Source organism: Strix aluco, chromosome 5 (genome assembly GCF_031877795.1).
Source record: "Strix aluco isolate bStrAlu1 chromosome 5, bStrAlu1.hap1, whole genome shotgun sequence".
NCBI classification, from domain to species: domain Eukaryota; kingdom Metazoa; phylum Chordata; class Aves; order Strigiformes; family Strigidae; genus Strix; species Strix aluco.
Genome location: NC_133935.1, coordinates 17498752 through 17523351, shown reverse-complemented (window position 1 = coordinate 17523351; position 24600 = coordinate 17498752). Strand labels below are relative to the sequence as shown.

General features: G+C 42.8%; 1 protein-coding gene across 2 annotated transcripts in view; it reads left to right on the top strand.

Annotated features, from left to right (window-relative positions):
* The window catches only part of TMTC1 (transmembrane O-mannosyltransferase targeting cadherins 1), a 185248-nt gene that overhangs the window by 146453 nt on the left and 14195 nt on the right, over positions 1-24600 (top strand). For both annotated transcript variants that reach the window (XM_074826225.1, XM_074826224.1), the window contains 2 exons: positions 13805-13948; positions 21384-21492. In XM_074826225.1, the coding sequence (XP_074682326.1) occupies positions 13805-13948; positions 21384-21492 (253 nt within the window). The remainder of the gene's footprint in view (positions 1-13804; positions 13949-21383; positions 21493-24600) is intronic.

Below are 24600 nucleotides of genomic sequence, written 5' to 3'. Positions count from 1 at the left end.
CTTCTCTAGGTACTCGGTGTCTCAGTGGTACTGGTGCTAATGCTCCACTTGCTTCAGTAATTTCAGGATTAGTTGGCACTTTTGAAAAGCAAGCCCCTGTCCCCACCTTGCGCATTGCTATCTGACCTGGTGGTGCAGATCAGGAGTTGGGAGTCTCTTGTTGGCTTCATCATTGGGAAGCTGCATTACTTGGTCCCACCACCTCATCATCTCTCTGAACTTATGCTTTCCTTACTTTTTCCCCATCTTCCCACCACAGTCACAGGGAAATTATTTGGGCCCAGTATAATAAGAATAAAACAGTGTAAATAAAAAGTGTAGTGTGTTCTCCCGTTGAGAATTACATTCCGTGTTTTCCCCTCAGACATACCCCTTCTGAAATACTTGGGGTTGTGTGTAGGCCTTGCAGCCTCTGCTATGTGCCTACGCATGATGGCTGCGTTGAAGCAGTGAAGGTGGTGATGGATGTGGGACAGGCAACATAATTCTGGATATAGTGGAAGACCCTAGACAGGTATCACAGATAAAATTAGATTTCATGTCCAAGCTATTTACCCATCCTCACAGACTCCAGCTGTGCAATTGCTGTTCTGATTGTAGACCAATTACTCTACAATTAGAGAGAAGGAAGTAGTAGCTGTAATATCCTGACCAGATTTTGATAGTTCAGTGTATTTTTGGCCACTGGCCTGATCTGAAAATGGAAGAACAGCTGGGAAATTGAAGCACTACTCCATGAATTTCCTCATCAAGGAGTAGGTAGACCAGTAGCTCGGGTGCTAACACAAGCAGCTTCTCTGATTTCCCCCAGGTACCCCTTACTGGGTGTCTGCTCTCTGGGTGGATCCACACTGCCCAGACTACAGAAAACACAAGCTACTCAAAAGGCTTTGCAGTCCAGTGGCAGCACCATCAGAAGTATGGGAGATCAAAATATCGTATCTGCCTAGTGCACAGTGAGCAGATCAATAAGGGAATTAATAAGGAAATGGAGTCAATAAGGAACACGGACTGCTGCCACCGCCACCCGGGAGGGAGCTCCTGGGAGGTAGGAGAGGGAGAGCAGCATCACCCTGTACTGGCTCTGTCTGAGGCACATGGATAATGGCTCATCCATCATTCCAGCTCACTTCTAAAGCTTGTTGCCAAATTACAATGTAGGTCTGCTTGATCTCCGGTGAATGAGTCTAACTGTTTGCTAAACAAAAGTGATCCTGTCAGTCCGCACTCGGCTGCTTGAACCGCTCACAATTACCATTCCACCAACGTAACAGTGCGTTTCTACGTGCTGCTTCCCTGCCAGAAGTGTCGGTTGCCATGTAGCTATTTAGTGAAGCAACCCATCACTCCTGTGAAGGAGGCAGGTGATGTTGTAGCTATAGCTGTGTCAAAGGATGTTGAAGTGCACACAGGTTGTGTAGTGAAATAACAGCAATTGAGACTAAATCCTGGCAAAGTTGATCCCCGGTGCTTTAATCGCTTGCTCCCATTCCCGCTTTCAGAAGCAGGCGGGATCCTCTGCTGGCATGTGTTGGTGTATCTCTGTTAACTTCAGAGCAGATAAATGGTGGAGGAGAGAAGAAAGTGGTTTCTCTGATGGTGAAACTGCAGGGCAGGTTTCCAAGGCAAATTCGGCAATTGATCCCGATAACCACCTGTTGATGCCATTGCAGGTGGCCTGTCAAAAAACCCATGCCTCACCCCAGCCCAGGGGCCAGTGACACAACACCCTGATTTAGGCTTAGGTAATCTAATCATGTCCAAGAGCAGGGGAAGTGAAAACTGAAATTAAATGCAAAAATGGAGAACGACACTTGAACTGGAGACAGGGAGAATGAAAAGAAAAAAAATTCTGTGTATGTAAGAAAAGCTGCTCCTGAACATTGGGTTCCTAGAAGGGGAATGGAAGCAGAGCCCCTTGGAGATGCAAGATGAGTTACCTGTAAGCAGACCTGATGAACAGCTGGTGTTCTGTAGTTGTAGCAGTGGGTTATAAACCTTTCAGTTTACCTTCAGTAAAACAAGAAAAACACACTGCTGGATTAGATTGCTTCGCTGGTTTGCCTGACATATGGTAGTGACCCTGGGAGGTACTTCTGTTTTTTTTTCCTGCAAAAAGTAAAGGCGAGAAATACTCCATCTGAGAAGCAAGTTGACCATGGCTACTCTGCAAGCTGTCCTTAACATTTTTGCTGATGCTTCTGCTGCAAATTTGTGGCTGTTGCTAGGATTTTCGGAGACCCCTGCTCCCAGAGATCAAACGGTGCTGGTCTTATCAGAAATAAAACTTGTCTCATGACTCTTGTGTTTGTGAGTGAGACTATATGATTGTGCAAGCTCACACAAATACAAACAACTCCGATGTTCTAATGAAGATGTTTTTGCTGTTGTTGATAGTTGCCAAGCTTTTGTCCTGCTTCTCCCCAGCCTTGTGTGCTTGATGTTGCTGTTGAGACTGTTTTATCACTCCTCAGGAAAGCACATGAGCCGACATGCAGAGAGAGAATAACAGCAGAGCCTTAAAATGCATTTGATGAACATTTGTTATGTCTTTAATAACCCTTTTAACAATGTAGAGGGAAAAAAAATTCACCCTCTCTGCTACAATTGCACTCATTCAAAATTCTAATTCCCAAAGCAGCTCTGTCCTACCATCTATCTCTGAGTTTGTTGCCAGGGCTGTGCTTCCCATGAATGGCAGATCGATGTAAGCAACAGCAGGTGAGACTGAAGGAGGTTGCTGGGTTTCTTGCTGGAGTTGGGTGAATAAACGTGCTAATAATAGTTCTGTGCTATTCAAGCTACATTTCTGTGTCTGGCAAAAGGTCAACACCTAAAAATTCATGTTTGCACTTTTGGATATAAAACCATATAGATTTGTCCTTAATTAAAAGATATCAGTAGAGTATTGTGTTTAAGTTAACAGTGGGGGAGAAAGAGTTATCTTTGTGTAAAGACAGATATTGTGACCATCAAATGATAAAAAATGGTTGAATCATAACTGAATTATTTCTTCATAACTGATTTTTGCTGGATGAAAGTCACAGAAATGAACCAGGATTGGGGGACTAAAAAAGGAAAAGTGCTGGAAAGAAATACAGATAGTAAGGCTAGGGGGGAGGGAGAGACACTCTAGGCTGGCCCTGCAAGCATCAGGCACCTTGGGGCAACCTGGAGCTGGTCTCTGGGGTGCTGCTTTTTCCCAGAGGAGGCATGGGCAAGCATGTGAACTGACTCTTACCATCAGTGTAATACCTTATAGTATAGAATCCTGCAGGAAGTACCAACATTATGTAATACTGTGAGTTTATGTACATAAATGTGCTGGTGTGTGTATATGAGAGTGCACATATCTGCAGTGTGTCTGTGTGTTTGTGTATGTGTCCATCAACAAATTCATAGCCACAAGCTCCCCTTGACTTTCCCTGCCAAATATGCTGTCCGAACAGAGCAGGAAGGGGACCAGCCTGCCATGAAGAAACCTCCATTCTCCCTTGTGGCATCTTCCAGAGAAGGGAGCCTCTGGGCAGCAAGCAGGAACCCTTGGGTTGGTTTTCTTTGTGGCTTGAGGAGCTGCTCTGGTGCTCAGCCTTGAGAGAGTGAGTGAGCCAGGAGGCAGATGAACCAGTATGAAAACACTTGATGCTGTGTCATGTGTGGTCTGGTTCTTGCAGAACTTGCAAATAATACAGCTTAGGGCATTGCTTACCGCATGGAAACTGAGAATGCTGGTTTGTGACATCAAGAAGTATCACGAGATTATGCTTATGTATACTTGGTACTTGAACACAGACTAGATGGAGGAGTAGGGAGGAGGAAGCAGTGGGGGTACCATATCCCTCACTGAGGGAATAAAATTGGTCATAACATCACTGGAGTGGCTAGAAAAAAGGAGCAAGCAAGGCTGTTCTTTCTCCCCACTCCACTTTAGAAATAAAGCCCTAATGCTGTAAGGGAGACTCAGGTTTCTTGCTAAGCTTTCCCACACACCTTCCCACTGGGTTTTTATATATCTTAAATCAACAGTATCTGGGGTTGTTTAAATTCAGTTAAATTGCACTCTCCATGCAGTAAAAAAATTGTGTTCATACAGCCCTTTATGCGTGTGTGTGTCTGTGTGTGTACGCCTTGAAAATGCCTCTCAGTGTGGACTGCAGGTGGCCTTGGATACCATCTGTGATTTATTTCTGGAAAGAATTAAAATACCAGCACCATTTGTTAGCCTGTTTTTACAGTGAGTCAAAAATGTGCAGCGTTGCTTTGCTGCGACTGCCAGGGCTGCATTTGCTCCCGAAACTGAGAGTGCCCTTCTGACACTTACTGTTACTTAGGTCAGGCCCTTGGAGCAAGCCCTCTGGTTAGGCATTTGATGAAACATCTTCACAGAGGCTTCACATAATACCCTGTGTTAGTGGATGTTACAGACTTGAGGCAGATTGCATCCAAGCAGTCAGAAGCATCTTTGCATGAGGTTCTTCCGAATTGCACTTTGACAATAGGCTTTTGGGATAATTGGTGCTCTTGTGTACTATATGATGCCTGTCCTGTAGCTAGGCTAAACTGTTGAGTGATTTAATAGTAATTGATGGCTGAAAAGGCTGCCTGATAATTTGAATCAGAGACTTAATGGCCTTTGCAACACAGCGCATGGGATGATGGCCAAATTACTTCAGTCAGTGTAATTTATTTTTTAACCTGTTGTCTATAAAGCACTAATCCCTGCCTGTTTTGGGGCATGCTCCACCTCTGTTCAGTTTTTGTGCTTTTTTGTGATCAAGTATCAATCAAGGCACATTTACTCAAAACCCAAACTGGTGTAAGTGCAACCATGAGCCCTCATTGCAGAGGCAGGATGTATGCAGTGTTACTGCATTGACAGAGGTGGAAGCTGGATGTGCCAGCTGGGATGGACAGATGTATGTATAACTTATGCCTGGATGCTGGTATTTACAGGCAGGGTCCCTTCCTAGACCATGGTTTCTGTCATGGTTGCAGGCCCTTCTACACTGTCCTTCAGGGACTTGCTGGCTTTTCAAATGCATCTTCTTGGAGAAGAGCCCCCATCAGCTATGAGAGTGATTGCTATAGCCTTCCTCAGACACTGTGTCATTGCTCTGACTACTTACCTAACAGGGACTGGTACTAAAAATCTGGGGAATGGAAAATGCTTCCCTAATGAAGCTGCAAAGGTGTTGTCTTATTGGGACAAAGTATCCATTTTGATTTTTTTATGTGGGCTTTGCAGAGAGCAACTTGCAGCTCTATTTTGCAGGCGTTGAAGTCTACTTTTCACTTTTGGGTAATGAGGACCTCCAATCCAAGGGTTAATTACTCATTCCCACAACCATTTGTTTTTCCCTAACCTTGCTGTCCTTGTCTTTATGAAAACTTTGTTCAAAGAATGACTAGGTAGCACTGGTTATTGTCATGATAAATCATCAGAGACTTCACTGGTTCATACAAAGGGTCAGCAGAAAAATGGGGTCCCAGCTCATGTCTGTCAAGGATAACCCTGAAACTTTCTGTGAAGGCTTGACAGGAGTGGTTGAGGCACTCTGCTTATCCTCAGACTTTTGAATGGCCTCTTCAAGCAATTTGAGTAGTGCTGGAATGGGGCTGGTCTGATTTACAGCAAAGACTGAGGCAACCCCAGACATCTTTGAGACAGCCGTGATCACAGGTGGCAGTATGGGGCTGTACAGCTTCCTCCGGCACCTGTGAACCTTGGGAGATGACAGGCGTGATTTCACCCCATCTGCTTAGGCGAGATATATGTTGTTATTTCATCCCCTCATGTAACAGTTTGTTTGAAGAACTCACTCGATGGTCTCCCGTTTGCTGTGGTGTCCTCCTAGTTTCTGTGGGCTCTATGGAGGTGCCAGCACAGTTCACACTGTCTGAAAGTCAGATGTGTCATGAATTTAGTCCTTTGTTAGGCTTGAGTGGTTTCCTGGATTTTCAGGACTTACATGGATCCTGCATAAATTATTTGTGTGAGAGCATAAGCAGGCAGCCCAGTTTGATAACCCCGTGTTGCCTCAGCATTGTAGAAAACATGTGAGTTTAGCAGGAAAGGTTTAATTTATTTATATTTAGCTGTGACATTGTTTGACTTAAAATCCTTTCTTTCCCCTTAACTCTCTTAAGCTTCTAGCCCTGCCCAAATTTGAAAATGTAATGAAAATTAATAAATTGTAGTACTATTTAATGTGTTACAGGTTTGTTTTTTAAATGGCATGCTTCTGGATATGTTTTTGGTGTTTGTTTTTTTTTTTTTTAAATGAATGTCAGGCTCAAAGAATTCATAAGGCTTTTGTCAATTTACAGATTAAATCTGTTCAGCTTCTCTTTTTTTCACATTTCTGTTCTGGAGCGGTTTCCCTTGATACTAGGGTGCAGCATGACTGATGTCCCCTGCGCTCTGCCCATCAGCCTTGGATGCTCACCCTGGTTAAAGGGTTTGCAGGTGGCAGGGCACCCACGGACTGCCGGACGGGAGGAGAAGCCATACAGACAGGACCTTTATTTCTTCCACCGATCCCTGGCTGTGATTCAGCACTTACTGTTTATACTGAATTGGCCTCTGGAGGTCTCAGCTGAGATCAAGACCCCGCTGTGCCAGCCACTGACAGTAGCTGGAGGTTGTCATCACCGCAGAGGACTTGTGCTGTGAGCAGAGAGGAAATAGTATGGGGAAGGGAAGTTTTATTGTCATTTTAGTGATGGGGCATGAAGACCCGGAGAGACAGACTTGTCCTGTGCCATGTGGGAAATGTGGCAGATATGAGCCCTGTCTCTCAGTGTCCACATTGTAGGTGCTCAGTACCAAAACGTGGGTGACTTCTACCCAGTTGAGGTGGGCTGGAGTACCCAAGGCATCCCCCCACCCTTCAGCAGCAGCAGGGAAGGAGGACACCCTGGGTGGGTGTCTGAAATAGTTGCAGGCACTGGTGATCATGCACTGCCCCCCGCCTCTGCTGACATCTTGAGCAGGCCCTCCCTCCATCAGAACCTGAGCGGGTCCATGTAATGCCAGTGAGGACCCTAATGGGACCCACAGAGCTGCTCAGGGGTTCTCTGAGAGCCCCTGTCTCCCTGCTGGGGTGAGATTGCTCCCTGTCTTATTCCTAGCGTTGTGTCAGGCCCTGAGCTGGACCACCTCAAAGCTGAGTACGTGGCAATGGGCGTGATGTAATACCCAACGCGAGCTGTGCTGAGTACAGCCAGGAGTCTGACTGCTTTGTCACGCTTTTACTGAAGAAGATTATGCCTGAGGCTTTCAAAGGAACCTAAAAGTGTTAGATCTCTCACTTGTCTGACTTTCAACAGGATTTCCAGGTGTTTTTTTTTTTTTTAAATATAAAAAATCCCAGCCTGCCACAAACCTTCTGCCAAGCTGAAGGGTGTTGCCTTTGAGGAAATATTGATGCAACTACTAAAACTTTTCAAGAGAAAACCAGCTGCTGCTTAATATTGCAGGATCATCTCTCCCTCAATAAAAGGAATTCAAATGCTGCAAATTGAAGGCTTTTTTGAGAAAGACATAGGATCTGTCTCTGTGACTTACAGGTCTGCACATCATGTAGAGCAGCTCTCAGAACAAGGTGCCACACTTATCATGAGGCCATGGCCCAAGCTGTTGCCAGTACAGGATTGTTCCCTGTAGAATGACTGGTCTCAGAATTATATCAAGTCAAGTTTTAATTCAACCTGACATAGAGCTTTATTGAGAACTTATGTAAATACATGAAAATGAGTGTGATATAATATTAAAATTGGAAAATTGGCTTGAAATGGTAAACCAGAGTAAATATAAAACGGGCAGTATAAAAATCTGGCACAGATGAAACATTATTCATGTAACATTCTTACTTTTGTTGGCAAAATGATGCCAATAAAATACTACGGTATGTGTTGAATGGGGCAAAACATGCCTTAAAAACAAGTTGCCATGCTGCTAGCAAGTAATTGGGCTTGGGTAATTAAAGACCTGAGTCTGTGAGCTTAATGTGGCTGAAGTGAGCCTTGTGGATGCTGAGCATTGCAGTAGGGTCGCGCAGGAACCGTGAGAGCTGAAAGTCAGTAGCAGGGAAGTATCCTGCGGTATGGAGGACTGGTAAGAGGAGGTCTGTCCCAGGGCTTTTCAACCCCTCTTCTCCTCTTACCATGAGAGAGGTAACACAGCCTGTTTTCTCATGGTTGTGCAGCAGTGGTAATTAATCACAGCTGCTTCAAAGGTGGAGCATTCCCTACAAGTGCTAATTTTAAACACATTCTTTAATCAAAAGATGTATTAACAGCAAACAGGCACACTAGATCTCCCCGGCTGAATCAGTTGCTGATTTTTCTCTCTAGCAGAAATGAATACTCTTGGAGCCCCTTTGAATATTGTGCAAGATGATGCAGGCAGGTTTTTCCTTTGTGCTGCTGCCGCCATGGCATGGCTGTTAGGTTAATGATGGCCACTGTTGCTTACAGCTTTTATAATGGCTTTAAGGACTCATGTCTCAAGTCACTGAGAACGTGCTTTTGACAGGCTTACCATTGATGCTTGGAGGGCAGCAAGGGGCTGGACAGAACCATGGGGAGGCACTGGGATGGGGCATCAGGGACAGTCACCCTGGTATGTGACATCTCAAGGCTGTCCTGGCTCAGAGAGGTGGCTCTGGACTGATTTGCGGTGGCTGTGGGGGGCTGCCCAGCCCCTGGAATCCAGTGTTGCAGCCCTTTCTGTACTGTTCCTGGTAGCTTCCCTGGCTAATTGTGTGTTAGCTTGGCCCCATCCCCTGTTGCTCTCAGGCCCTGCGCAGCGATGGCTGTGCAAAACCCACATTATACTCTTTAAGAGTGAGTGGGGAGTTGTCACGCTAATGCCTTTTGCCCCCTGAATACTTCTGGCACCAGCCCAAGGGCCGTTTAAAGGCAGGACTGCGAGCAGAGCTTGCCAGTTGTTTAAGTGGTCTCTCTTGATCTGAATTAAAAGAATTAAAATTCTTGGTGGATTATAGGTTGTAGTCATGACAACAAATTCCCTCCCTTTCTCTTTTTTCTGGAATTCCTAAACAAAACCCTGCAATTTTTTTTCTTAACTAATGTTTCAGGTAATAACAGCGTTAAATTGAAAAGCAAAATAGATGGTCATCAGCGTTTTGATGACTGTATATGTTTTACGCCTGGTATCTTCTTATGAAACTGGAAATCTCTTGACTGTGAAGTCAATAAAGCTTTTGTTCAGTGGTATGAGAGGGAATTTTGCAAGCCTAAAAGAAGCGGGGATAATTACTAACAGGAGTTCTTGTGCAGTGTATACCTGTAATAGTTAAAGGGAAAGCTGCTTAAATTTATTCTGACAATTGCAGATACAGCACTGGAGGAATCATTTGAATTATTCATTCTGCAACAAGGAAACATCCCACTTGTCTTCTCTTTAGAAATGAAATCCCAGTCTGATTTTAAATGTACTTTTATGGGTTGGTTTCTTTTTTTTAAACTAATTTTGCCATTTCAAGTCTTCTATTATAATTACCTGTGAATGCAGGTTTTAAAAGAAAATTATTCTGATTTCTAAAAGAAAGGAGAAACTGATTTTTTTACATGAACTGCTTCTTGTAGAATAAGTTTAATGAAATTCAGCTTTCTTTCATAAATAATGCAGCACTTGCATTTGATTAGGTGAAGCCTAGAGGAATTTCTACCTCATCAGATGCATTGCAAGAAGGATATTGCCTGCAGACTGCTACCATTATCAATGGTGGTGGCAAGGAAAATACAGCTCCGTGTGTGTCCAGACAGAAAGCTTTGTTTCTTAAGAGAAGTTGCAAAAAAAGGTGTAGATGTTCCAACAACTGACTCCTTGTGTCTCAGAGTGTCCTGACTATTTGTAAAACAAGGTCTGGCTTCTGAGTGTTATCATTATTGTGGCCTGAAGGGACTCCAGGTTAACTGGAGGTCTCCTTGTCCTGGTAATGGGTTTCTGAGCCTTCCAAGAAAAAAATACACGTGGGGAAGAGACAATCTTTGCATCAGAGAGCTTACAGTCAAAGTAAGCAAAGTAGACATTGGGAATCATTGGGACCCATTTCAGAAGTCTTGAAAAACAGCACAAACCTCACAACAACATAAAAATGGAAAAAAAATGTACGTGGGCCTCTATTCATTAAAACAATACATTACATACAGCAAAAAGCAAACCAGTTTGCAAGTGGCGTATCTGCAAGTTTTGCAGAAACATTTCAAGAGTTCTTGAGTAAATGTTGCTTTAATTTAGTTACCTATGGTCAAGTTTTATGCTATCCTGTAAATCCAGCCACAAGACTTTGTTCTACTCTGTTTTTATCCCCAGGAAGCTGTTGTTAACAGCAGTGGGTGTGCATAAACAGAGGGTAGTTTGAATAAGGCCATTAGTCCTTTAGTCAACATCCATATTAGTAAATTAAAAAGGGTCTGGTCCCCATTCTCTAGCCCTGAGGCCAACTGGCATAAATTGACTGGCAAGTATTCAGTAAGTGTTTCTATCCTCTGAGAGACAGTGGCCGAGCCCAAGCTGGCTTTTGGGACCAAACCCTGGTCTGGGCTCAGCCCTGGACCACTCCTGGGAACAATTCAAGGGTGATGGGAAACTGTTAGGGATCATGTTAACAGTATAACAGCGTGGATGGTCATGGGCTCAGGCTCTGGCTCTGATTACTTTACTAGGGGTGATGCTCTCTTAGGGCTTGGTTATGCTCTGCTGAACTCAGTTGAGGGGCTTCTTACTCTGTTGCTGTAATAAATTAATATTCCAAATAAAACTGTAAAGAACGGAACCCTAACAGCAAAGCTGAACACCACTGCCTTACTTCACTGTGCTCAGATTTTTCTCTTAAAGTTTGTTCAGATATGTAAAATTACAAATGTCGGAAGTTCTTCAGGCCAGATGCTAAGTGGGTTTAACCTGACAATTTGTGCTAGCTGAGGTTCTGGTTTTTCACTTATATTTCTTGGAAAGGCAATGAGATGTAATGAATAAATGTAAAACAAAAGAAATAGAGCCCAGGATACATGGGAGACGTGCTTGCATCCTGTGATTTGCTGTCGAGAGGTTTTAACGCTGAGCTCAGAAACGTATTTATGGAACTGCTGGTCAGAACTGTGCAATTTAAAGGTGAGATCGGTTCTCTTTTTTAATCTTGAGTTTTCATTCCTCTCTCTCCTGGGCCTAAAATGTCATGGGAGCACTAGAGGCCAAAAGCAGAATTAATTTCTGAAAGTTTGAGAGCAAACCCATCAGGTTTAGGGCTGTAAAATGTTAATCTGTTTCTGACTTTCCCAAGAATTGTCTGAAATACTTTTGCCCACTCATAACTCAAGCGACTTCATGTCAGATATTAGAGCTGTTTTTATGTGTGAGTACTGACAGAAGTAATGCACAGCTTTTATCCTAGCCAACTGGAAAAAAAGTCTCAAAAATGTAAGTCCCAGACCTTTTTTTGGTCCAAAACAATGTCAAAATCCCATGGAAGAGATGGGAAACATTTCTGAGCACTAGGTCATTTGCCCTAAGATAAGTAGGACATTCTTCATTCAAGGTCCTGGTCAAGGTATCACACAGAGGTGCGTCTCAAGTGCTGAAGAGCAAGCAAGCTTGGTCCTTTCTATTGCTCCCCTGCTGTTGCTGTGGAAAGCATTTCTCCCAGCCTGCTTCAACTGGGGAGGCTTAGCCTTGATGACCAGTGAATTTTAGGGCCAAGGCAAGACTTAACACTATACCCTCATTACCTTCTTGTCCTTTGCTGATTCTTCTCCAAGCACAGGCAGCTTCTCACATCCCGAAATACGCCAGGCTCACTGGGTAGTTCCAGTGACGGAAAGTGATACTATTTCTATTCCAACTGCAGTCTCATCATGAATTTCCTACGCTTTGCTCCTCTGCGGCAAGATCAATTAGGGAACTCTTCAAAAATCATTTGAGCAGTGAATGCAGGTAGCATGGGTGAATGGGGACACTGGGCAATGCACCTGAGGGCTTGTGGCAGGAGAGGTGGTGACCTCTGAGAGACTTAATCTGTATGGGAGGGATGTTGACAGAATCTGCAGTCAGTTACTACGAGTGGTGGTCCCTACATTTATCTTTTGTCTTTATAATAGGCTAAGTTTTAAAAAACATAGGTGGCTGCATCCTTTAACAATCTCTCCTCAATATGTGCTTTGCAGTTCTTGTCTGCTAGGCTTGGTGTTGGGTGGAAAAGGGGCTCTGCTCTTACTTAGTTGTAGGAAGCATCCTGGATTTGTTACTAGTGTATGTCCATTTCTCCTGAAGTTCCCAGCCTTACCCCCAAGTAGGACCTTGCCAAAATCACTTATGTGCTGTGGAGCAAAAATGTGACTGATACAAATGTTGCAGCAGTGTATAAAATGCTAAATTATTCATGGTACTTAAGCACAGAAAATCCCAGGGCTGAACTGACATAATGAAAAACTTCAGGCAAAAAACCCCCACCATGGGAAGTCTTAGATTAAAAACAGTTGCGAACTTTAGAGTCAGACTATATTACGGAGTCTTAATCCCTTCTTTCTTTCAATGCCCCTCCTCATGCTATACCCTGGGCTATCATAGCCAACTACTTTTAATGTCATTATCCTCATCACTTTCCCGTGAACAGGGACCTAAGGCAAAGAAATGTCAGATGACTTGTCCTCGTCCAAAATAGAAAATCTGCAGTGGCAGCAGGATTTGCAACTAGATCTTCTCAAACCGAAGGCTTGACCATCTTAACCCACTTCCTCCCTATCATGAATGAAGTGATCATCTGGAGGAGTTCAGTGGGCAAGCACCTGTGCACCGTTTCATACCAAAGCATCAGACCTTCTTGCACAGCTGGTCTCCCAGCTTGCCTGAGACCTCTGTGAGCTACTGTGATAGATGTATTTCTTTATCATAATGAACCTCAGTTTTCACCCATCTATGACGCAGAGGGTCCGGGGTGCTAAATCTTGCCCTGGATCACTTTCACCTCTGGAGTTTTCTGCTGGAAGACCTACAAACAAAAATACTAATGTAGGAGCACAACTTTGAGAATTTAAGCAGCTGAATGGACCATGACATGCTTCTTAATTCATGGAGAATTTTAACAGAGATGCACTGGGCCAAATACGTAGTCTTATAACTGAATCAGGTAGATGTAAAGATCAACAGATCAGTTAAAAGGAGAACCAAAGCACGTGGTAAAAAAATTACAACTAGAAGCTTAAGGTATTCATACCCTAAGCAGTCTGTTTCCAGATTTTTTTATCATTTTGCTTGGTCTTGAAAACATTGTTCAACAGCTGATTTCAAGTTTCCTTTTGCATTTTATTATCACTTTTATTGTGGAAAACTGATTTTAAAAAAAAACAACTGAACAGATCAATTTAAACAGTGTTCTGTTGGTTTCTGTATATGTCAAAACATATTTCCACTGGAAACATATTTTTGACAAAGCAGTTCTTGTTTGAAAAACATTTTGAATAAAAACATTCAGGTTGCTTTAATCACTTTGCCTGTTGCTTGGAGTGTAAAATAGGCTTTCAGAGCTGTTCAGTGTTCCCTTTTGCCCTGGAGGCATACAGGAACTGTAGAAGAAGATCTGATTTGCAATCTCTTTGGGAGTTAAAAAGGTTCCTCAGGATCCCATCAGGACCTGCAGCAAATGAAGGGAAACCAGTTTTTCCTAGCTGACATCCTTCCCTTTACCGAGTGCTGAACAGCAGTGGTGGCAGCATTAGTGACGTCAGCTTTATTTGTCAATTAACGGCTGTCTGTAACTTGATATTTCATTTTTTCTAGACTGTACCCTCGACATGCAAGTGCTCTCAACAACTTGGGTACATTGACCAAAGACGTGGTGGAGGCAAAGGACTACTACAGACAGGCCCTTCAGTTAAACCCTCAGCACAATCGAGCTCTCTTCAATCTCGGCAACCTGCTCAAGTAAGTGGAACGCAGAACTGACACCAAGGAAATTCACGTTCTCTCTACACACATCACCAAAGTAGTTTTTTCTGCCAACTGGTGAAGGAATGGCATTATTTCTTATTGCCGGCCAAGAGTGCCAGCACACCAGCACTTTGTGAGGCTTAGTTTGGATATCTTTATGCTGTCTGCCACATCACTTCAGGTGCTGTTTACAATTGTGTTTCAACTAGACAGAATTCACTTGTTCCAAATCAGGCATCAAAAATGAGGTGCCTGAACCCAACTAGTCACCTGAGATTCCCATCTCTGTGGAGACATGTAAGCCTTTCCAGTGGAGCAAGCCATGTTGTTCAAAGACTGATGCAGATCTAATAAATAACATAGATCCAGCAAATCCCTCTGTGCAAGTTCCCACTTATTCTCATTAGTTGTATGGAAGGTCAATGCTTAGCTTAGGCATAAACACCTAAGTCTCAGATGTTCACATCAGCAGAAGGTTTATCTGATTGCAGAGTGGGTTGGTCTGGATTTGAGGGGAAGGCTGGCTTGCAGCCCTATATGATACTCTGCTGAGCAAGAAAACAAGTTAATCATCTTATAATTTCACTCATTGTTATTTAGAGTCTCAGCCTTTAGCAAGGAGAATAACAGATGATCATAATCATGCAAATTAATTTGACTAACCATATCTAAAGACTGAACTTAAATCTATGCAAGAAGCTTTGCCAGTGATAAGATCTGCTAGGGGTGGAATTTTTTAAAGATTGCTCTTCCTCCATTACTATTTTGCACCAGCAAAACCCCTCTTGTTTTTGTGAGGATAGCGTGTTACTTGCTGACAGAACTGCATAAACTACAGCAGTGAAAGTGCATCTTTGCTGATATAAACTACACCTATTTTGCTGGTAATAGGTCTCTGGTAAATCGTTTAGAGCAGACTGGGCTTTAGTGTTGGACTGGCTTTAAAGTGGCACTGTCTCATCAAAACATATTTGATCTTTCTGGTTCTGAAATGTTACTTTGAGTGTGAATTTATATGAAGGATATTAAGTGGTTTGCTGAAGTTCTGCATGATCTGTTCGGTAGTGGAGAAGTTATCAGAATAATATTACAAGTAAGCCTGATGGTTTGAGGTTAGAATATGGCAGATGAGTGGTTCTTAAATAGAAAGTAGGCGAGTGCTTTACTGGAGATACTCACAATAAAGAAAAATGGTAAAGACAGTCTTATTGCAAGAGGGATGGAAGGTCTTTGTATTATTCATCAGATTTGGTTGATTGAAATTAATCTTATGTGGCAATGGTGTTTAAAAATACATATTGTCCTTTTAATCCATCGTGTTTGCCTTAGTTATTATTCTCTTTGATTTAAAAAAAAAAAAAAAAAATATTCATACAAAAGGACGTAAGCCAGAAGCAGCACCAGGGCATCCCCTGTCAATAACGCTTAAATCTGGCCTGTTGATGGGCTCTTATGACCCAGCAAATGGGTAAAAACTGGATTTGTTGCACTAGCAAAGCACAAAGGAGACATGCGGAAAAATCTCTTAGAACTGCTGTTTGTTTTGTGTGCGATATGTCATGTTTTTTCTAATGTGATAGTTAAGATATTGTGTGTCCTGTTGGACTGTATGTGCTCTGCATCCTTCTGTGGTACCATATACTGTGGTATGTTAAAGGTGTTGTGGTGCTTGTGCTAAACTCATTAAAATAAAGCGCCCTTTTCCCACACCCATTTGCTCCCATTTTCTAAACTTTCTTTAGTCTTCCAAAACAACCTAGTGCATCTGAACACACCAATAGTATTAATCCTAATGGAAACTGGGTGTCCTCATCTCCCTATTCAGCTTTAAAAAAAACTGCTAAAAAATAGGTAGAGTTTATGGTGGAGGGATTAGCACATATGTAAAGCAGATGCTGCATGGGCAGATCCTATATGAATGTCTCCCCTAAAATGCTAGTCCAAACCCCTTTGCCAGATCTTTCCTGGATCATCCATCAACTTAGCAGAGATCATCAGCCATGCTGATGTGACTTGTGAGATGACCAGGTGGGAGCAAGACAGAGATTTCAAGCTCCCCCTTCCTATGACTTTGTCTTTATGTTTTCTACCTTGTTCTCCAAATTGTCCTTCCATATATACATATATGGACAACCAGGGCAACCAGTATTCTGCAGACACTAAGTGCTAGTATAATCTAGGTAATAAATGAAAATCTGCAGAATATTACAGGCAGATATTACTTTCTGGCTGTGCTATGAGACATTATGAAAAGTGTCTTGATTTTTAAACATATAACAGAGAGAGGATAAATGGTCAAGCCATAAAAGCATTTTCTCTCCTCTTTGCAGCGGCTTCAGTGCATGGTGCAGATCAGGAAAAGCCAGATCAGCAACACTTAAGACCAGTAACAGCACTACTTGTACTGGGGCACGTAACGAAACCATCTGGCATGGGGAATTCCCAGTTGAATTCTGCTCAGTTCCTTATACCCACCCCTGCTCATAGCATAGAAATCTGATGGTGGATATTAGGTTTCACCTCCTCTGGAGTGCTGAGAAAGGGGAACTGCAGGATTTTGGAAGAATGGGTTTGCTATTCCCATGTGGGAATCTGCCTCTCATTATGCCCTGTAAATAAGCTCTCTATTTAAGCATCCATTGCATGCGATTTAAGCATTCATTGCATGTGATTTAAGCTTGAGTAAAAATCCGTTTTGAGGACCACAGGGTGGAATTTTAAAGTTTTTTTCTGCGGAAGTCCTAGATGAAAAAGGGTGTTTCCATTTTTTGTTTGCACATAATGAAGACAGCTATGTGCCAGAAGATGAATGTTCTCAGGAAGCATTGCAGAGTAATGGCTGAATAAGCCTCTGGTTTTGTTTACATATCCTAAAATAAAGTTGTATGTCATCATTTTCTTGCCTAATAAAATATTGGAGAGTACATAATTAAACAATGCCAACAGATTTCTTAGTTAAAATAGACCCAAAAGATGGCCTACCTAAAAGTGAGAAATCTCTTTCCCCATTTTCATGGTCCATGATCAGTGACACAGAGCAGCCTGATGCTGCTTTCTTGTGTTTTGTTTTGAAGTTTCGCATTATATAAATATTTAGCTTCTCTATATAGATTCAGCTTTGATGAGATACAGCTTGAAAAACTGAGATAAATATCATTCAGAATACCTCACAAATTTATAGCCTGTGGGATATTCTGTAAAGAGACAAGAAATAAAAAATTATGAACATTTGAAGTAAATATTTATCTCGACTTTCTGTTGCAGGAAGAATGGGAGAGAACTTCTTATTTACTGTGTCTATCCATACCTAAAGCACTCCAATATTCAGTATACTATTTCTTATGAAGAAAAGCCTCATAATTCTTACGTGCTTTGAGAGTGTTATGGCTTCATTTTCAAGGGGAAAGTGAAATGCCTAGAAACAACATCCACTGAAATCTTGAGTTTATTCAAAGGACTGGTTCTCTTCGGAATGTAGAGTAATACACCATGTGTTCTGTACATGTTGCCATGATTTAGTCCAAGTTTAGCAAACCCATCTATTCAGAGAAAGAAGGACTGTCTGCCCTCTCTGATACAGTCTTCTGGATTTATATGTATGTGAATGTGGTGACACAGGCTTGTGTAACTGTCTGAAGATGCCAAAAACATCAGACAGATATTACGTGTATTGAGATTTAAGACCTTTTAGAGAATGAAACATTCCTCCCTTCCATTCAAAGAAGCAAACTGAGTGATAATGTTAAGTGATACTGCGTCTGGCGTTCTGGATGGTCTCTGGTTAGGATATTCTGCATTGCATGAAGTGCTGTAGTTATCCATCAGTATCACATACACATTGTGGCCTGTTTATTTAAAAAACCAAACTCTGTCAGGGTGAAATTTACAGTAGATTAAAAAAATAACTTAGGTTGGAATAGACCTCTGGAGATCATTTGGTCAAGCCTACTGCTCAGAGCAAGTCTAATTGGATCACGTTACTCACAGCTGTGTCCAGCTGAATCTTGCACACCTCCATGGACAGAGATGCTACAATCTTTCTGTGCAACCTGTTCCAGTGTTTGACCACCCTTGTGGTGAAAAATTTTTCTCCTTATATCTAATCAGAATTTCCCATGTTCCTACTTGTGGCTGTTGCCTCTTGTCCTGTCCTCCTGGTACCGTGTACCTCTGCTCAGCTCTGGCTTCTCTGTATCCTGCGACCAGGTAGTTGCAGCCAGCACTGAAGTCACCCATGTGCCCTCTCTTCTCTGGGCTGCACAGACATGGCTTGCTCAGCCTCTCCTCAATGCAATGGGTGCTCTAGCCCTGACCATCTTTAGTTGCCCTCTGTTGGGCTTCCTCCAGTAAGTCTATGCCTTTCTTGCACTGGGGAGCCCAACTGTGGACAGAAATTGCTCTAGATGTGGTCTCACAAGTATCATATAAAGGGGAAAGACCCACTCTTGGCCTTCTTCGCCATGCAGGGTACATTGCTGGCCCATGGTCAACTTGTCCACCAGGACCCCAGTTGTCCCCCAACCTGTGCTTGCGCACAGGCTTATCCCACTCCAGGTGCAAGACTTACTTTTGTTGAACTTCATGAGGTTCCTGTCAGACCTGGTCCCTCTGAAAAGCAGCCCTGCCTTGCAGAGTATTGCCCGCTCCCCCACTTTGGTGTCATCCACACAGTGTAGATGAATGGCAAAGGAGTGCATCTAAATTATCTGAATCAGTTTTAAACCAGGGAGTCAAACAGGCTTAGAGGCTTCCTTTCAGACAGGCAGAGTTAGACACTACAAGCTCCCCTTGGATTATGGTGTGAAACCAAGATGAGGTGTTCAGAACAGTTGTGGAGCCCTTGTTGAGTTCTGCATTGCTGGCTTTAATGCAGTCAAACTGACTTCACAAAATAAAACAAATCTTGAAAGTTAAAAAGTCCTCTAGAGCACTAATTCCTAGGTTACTCTTTCTGTTGCAAATGAAATTTACTCCAGTGCTAACAGCCCACGCACAGCCCTGTGCATTGCCAGACCTCTGTGGGGTGGTTTAAGCTGATGCTTCTCCAACTGCAGGGCACTTGCAAAAATAGGGAAGAAATGCTCCTGGTGGAAAGAGCTGTTCCTCGCTCTCGGCTCAGACACGCTGATAGTAGAGGGGAGGCTGGGGGCTCGAGTGGCAGAGGGAGTCAGGAGAGGGCATTGTAAGGCAAGGTAATTTGGGGAAAAATTGGATTAAGTGATCATAGACTCCTTATGTCAGTTGAATTTGTTCCTCTCTCTGTTGTAGCAAAGGTATACATTACCTAGCTTTTCCTGCTCCAGATCCCCAGTTTATGGTAAATTAGTGTATTGGACTGTTCTTCCAATGCTCTGTGCTCTCCCAAATTGCATGAGATTTATGTAAGTGATGGCCTTGATCCTGCACAGCATTGGCCTTGATCCAGGAAAGCACTTCAGCCAGTAATTAATTTTCAACTTTCATACATAAAAGTTAAGTACGCATTTAAGTGCTTGGCCAGAGCACTTGGTATCTTGCGGGCCTTAGCCCTCTGAGAAACTACTGGATCTGCTTTTTTTAAATGTAATTCAGTCTGTCACATAAAAAGATGCCATAATCTTTCCCTCTCTACCCCCACTTTCAGGAGACAAACATTTTTCTTGGATCAAACAAAAAAAAAATCTATTTTGAAAAAAAAAGAGTAATTAAGAGGGCTGCCCCATGTTCTGAGTGCATGCTTGTGGTTAATGGGAACTTTTACCACTGCTGAGTGGATCACTTAATCCTTTTATTTCTGTAGCTGGCATTTCCTACATTTTTTGCCAAACATCAATACCTTTATAAAACAGTCATCTGTTTTTGATTTATAAAAATCTGTCATGAAACTCCAGCCAAGGGATCCAAAAGTTTTATAAATTGACAAGCTAGCTAGTCTTTAATTAGTGTAGGAGAAAAGTGGTTCTTTATTTGTTTTTGCTTCATTCGTGTAATTTATATGGAACACCACTCGAAGAAAAAAAAGACTAGCACAACTGGTTTTACTTAGTTTAATGCACTAGAAAAATATTCTTGCAGTTACACAACTAGAAAGGGGAAAAATCTGCAAAGCCACATATATTATCAGCTGAAATTTGCACCTTATAAACAAGATCTAGTTACTTGAACATGTCACTCAGATGAAATCTAAGGCCAAAGCAGCAAGGTGTTCACATATTTTCTGTGTCCCAGAGCCCTTTGTTTCTTTTTGTTAAGCCATGCTGTTCATATTCTTTGTGTACCCAACAGAAGGAAAATGTTGTTCCACTCCAGCTAAACATCCTTAGATGTTTGTTCAGGAAACCTTCTCATTTTTCCAAGGAAAAAAATAGAGAGTGATACTGGAGAAATTGTAGCTCAAATAAATAAGCATCCTTAGATTTTTGTTCAGGAAACGTTCTCTGTTTTCCATGGCAATAAATGCAGAGCAATGCTGGAAAAAAACGTAGCTCATCAACATTAGCCATCTCTCAACTATGTCTGTCCATAATCCTTAGGATCTGAAGAACAGAATCCTCTAGCCTAATGATCAACTTGCTAAGGAATTATTTAGAGATCCCAGGCAGATTTGACTTCACAATATTTTGATTTCAAAGTATTAATTTAACTAAGGCATAAGTGGATCTATAACAACACTTGTCTAGCAACATGCAAAGACTCTACAGGTTTTTTTTAAGGAAATGCAAATGTCCAACATACTGATGTGAGAGCAGGATTGGTGAGAGCAAATGTCCTGTTCCCAGGTCAGTCAGTGCCTCAGTGACATGACTGGGGCCAGACCTCCAGCAGCTGACTGCAAACCCAGTGTTACCCTGATAGTATCCCTTCCCAAGGACATTGCTGGGGGGATCTTGTACGGTACTTCATGCTGTCTTGTCCTTCATGTATCTTTAACTCCTCATGGAATGAATGGGGCAGAATTTGATGTATTTGCCATAAAGAGAAATATTGAGAGATGTAGAGTAGGACTGGTGAAGTTTACAAAATCTAGTGGTTATGCCTCAACAGACAGAGCATGTGGCCTGTACTGCTTGCCTGATAGCCAAAATAAAATACTTTATGCTCTTCAGTGTGTGGGCTTGAGTAATGCACTGTTTTGGGGGTGTTTTGTCTTCACTGAAATCATTGGATAGTGCTCAGTATGACAGTGACCAGAATAGCAGACCAAACGGCAGATTCATTAAAGCCTATGTCCTCCCAACGCCTGAGAATAACATAAGGAAACAGCGATGGGTCGAGGAGATGCTGGGCACGCACACTGGAGAGGAGGCACAAGTGAATCATTTAGTCTTTGTTGAAAAGGTCAAGCCTGGGACTTTCATGTCTCTTTATAGTTGTTAATCAGTGGGATGACCTAAACATGTACTTACAGGAACGTTTATTTCTTTTTTTCCCTCTTTCCCTGTCCTGCAAGGTCCCAAGGGAAGAAGGAAGAAGCTGTAATCTTACTGCGGGACTCGATTAAGTATGGCCCAGAGTTTGCAGATGCTTACTCAAGCCTGGCCTCGCTGCTAGCCGAACAGGTAATGGGCATCACTTGAGCTCTCGTGCCTTCTGTGTGTGTGTGTGCACTGCCGCTGCAGCCACAACACCTCCTGCGCATCCCAGTGGAGCACCCTTGCCTTGCACATGTGCAGTGGCAGGCCTGGGTCCGCGGCTGTCTGCAGAGAGCTCTTGGGCTGCTTTAGAGATGACTTTTTCAGGATGGGAGGCAACTCATTCGCAGTGAGTAATTACACCTACATGATGTGGTTCTGAATTAAATCACTGTTGAAGTTGTGAGTAAATACCCTCTCTGCAGCTCCCCGCATCTATGGTGAAGTCTTAATCCATTGCACCTTGAATGTTGTGACAGCAGAATAGGCGGGCACTTCCCCCTCAGACACACACGCCTACATAGATAACCTTGAGATTTCATAATGAATCACTCTGAAGCTAGAAAATGTCAGAAACCAAGTGGCCTCTGCAGCCCAAATTCTGCCCCTTGCATGCATTCGTCAGAATACGGCCCTTACTTATCGTGGTAGATGATCACATACAGGGGGTGGGAAGACCTGCTAGCTTTATGTTGCTCTTAATGAGCAGCTGTTCGATATTTTATTTAACCTCATTGTTCAATATGTGCCCCCAGGCCTTATTTATTGTGCATGGCCCAGTCTGCACTCTGGAGGCAGGATTACTCATTTCCTCTTGGGCTTGTTCCCCATGCTCATTACTCAGGGCTCTCTCTACTCTCTGTAGTTAGGTAATTTATTCCTACGAGGTCCCTGTGAGGTGAAATATTGTCCCCATGGAGGAAAAGGGAAATTGAGGCACAAAATGCTTGAGTTCAGAAGAAGCCAGGAAGCATGGGGTGCCCCCATTGAGACCACCAAGCCCTGCTGTTTTTTTTCCATGCCTGCAGCAGCAGAGGGATGCTGTGCTTCAGCCATTGCTCCCACAGACTGCGGCCACAACCAGACTGGGGCTACAGCAGTGGGTGACCAGGTCCTCATGACTGCACAGCTCCAGCACACCTCCACAAACCTTTTGAAAACTGATTTTTTTTCTCCCCCAACTTTCAGATCTAACTGTTCCGTAGCACGGGGTGCCAAAGCTTTCTTAAAGATTGCCAAATGCAAATACAGACAAAGCAAAAGAATATCATCTTTCACTGTTTTCCATTAATCTGGTTAGTGAACTCTTCTCTCTGTAAGAGAAGTGGATAAATTTCAGCAAAACTATAAGCAGAAGTCTTGTTCTGTTTTAGGCTTCTTTAATGATAGAGGCGCTCTGCAAAACTCATCTTTGTGGATTACTGAAAGATGTGCTATTTTATTTTCCCTTTTAAGTGACTTTCAAATATTTGAATATTAGCAATATCAGCTGCAGGGACCTAGAAATATAGCATATGAATTGAAAGAAGAGCCTCTTTGAATGGGAACTGTGTTTTGAATAAGCCTGTCAATGAAGAGTGTCGTGCAAGTATAGGAAATGAGTCCTTTGCGGTAATACCTGGTTTTAATATTAATTGAAATTATTAATTAGAACCATCGATTGTAAGGTCAACAGAGGAATAAAACCATTATAGAGTCCTGAGGCCTTTTGCCCAAAGGAAATGCCATTAGCAAGAGCAGCAATAATTCATCTACTCTTATGTATAGATTGTTCATCCTCTTGTGACTTGAGTAAGTGGTAGAGAAAAAAGATAGTTAGTACAATTTCCTCAGAAAACAGCGATTTCCTGCAGGCTTTTAACAACTTCTCATGTTCAGCCACAGCAGATGACTACCTGATTGTGCGGCTCCTGCCTTGCACACCCATCCTATTGACCGCTGTAGGGACTGTCCTACATATACATGCTGCTGCCTGTGGCTGTGGGCTGCAGAATCACACCCTAATGCTGTGTTCTTCCTGGAGGGATACAGGCAGAAGTTTTGGCATCATCAGCCCAAAGGATGATGATGGGACCCAGTTTTTCAGTTTTGAGTTTTCCTCTTTGTCCAAGCAATAGTGTTCAAGCTGGCTAAAAGTTACAAACCTGGTTTTCTGTTTACTTGTGGCCCAGAGTCTCTCTCACAGCTGCAGGGGTACCTGTGATGCCAGGCAGTATGCAGTAGGCTGTATGGTCAGCATCACTGTAGAGCTTTGGGGAAGGGAGCACACACCGGTTCCCTCTCACTGGAATGTGATTAGAAAGGGGCTGAAGTGCCATGAGTAGCATGTTAAAATAACTCGCATGAGGTGACTGTGCCCATGGCTGCTCCTCTAGCTTTGCACTAAGGCTAAGAAGTGGGGAAATGGGTAGACACGGCTCAGTGAAATAGTTCCAGGATTGCCTTGGTTGGTCCTGCACAGTGTTTTCCCCCCTATCTTAAAGGCAGTGAATCCAAAACAGGGCTTGTGGGTCCTTTCCTCCTACAGCTGTAAAAAATACTCCTAAGATGAATGTCTCACATGCCATGGAATCAGCCTGTAACTTGATGTAATTGCCCTTTTCTCTCCTTGATAGTTATTCTGAAGCCAGAGCTGATGTGGAAAAAACCACCGCCACATTGTATAAAACAGTTTGTCTTCTTTGTGCCTTTTATAAATGCTTGCCCTTCTTAATGCTCTTTCTGCTTGGTGCCATAATTCGGTCATAATGTATTGTTGTTTTCTGTGTTTTCCATGGTCACTGCAGTGGTGCTAATACCAGAAATCGAACTTTTTTGTTCAGCGTTTTCACAACACTTCTGTAATGCTGGTTCCCCAGGATTTACTCTGATGCACTTGAACAGCACCTTCTTCCCAGCTCTTGCAGTTTCATCAGCCATGTCATGCTACTTGGTGGCTCTTTTCCGGCCCTAGTTTCTGGATTCAAGTGATTTTTTGTGTGTGTGTAATAATATCTGCCTACACTAAGAAAAAGAAACTTTTTAACCCACTTAGCTGCAGAGGAGAGCTTACTCAGGCGTAACCAGACTGAAAAACTGAGCCATAAAAAAAACAGACTTAAAAACCCTGGAGTTCAACTGAGACATCCTCACATGCATATTTTTTTTTAACATCATAAAAATCTCATATGTTTTTTAAGCCAATCTTTTGAATTTTGTGAGGTTGATGAATGTTCCATGAAGGTCTGGGAGTGGCATTATTAAGTGTTAATGAGA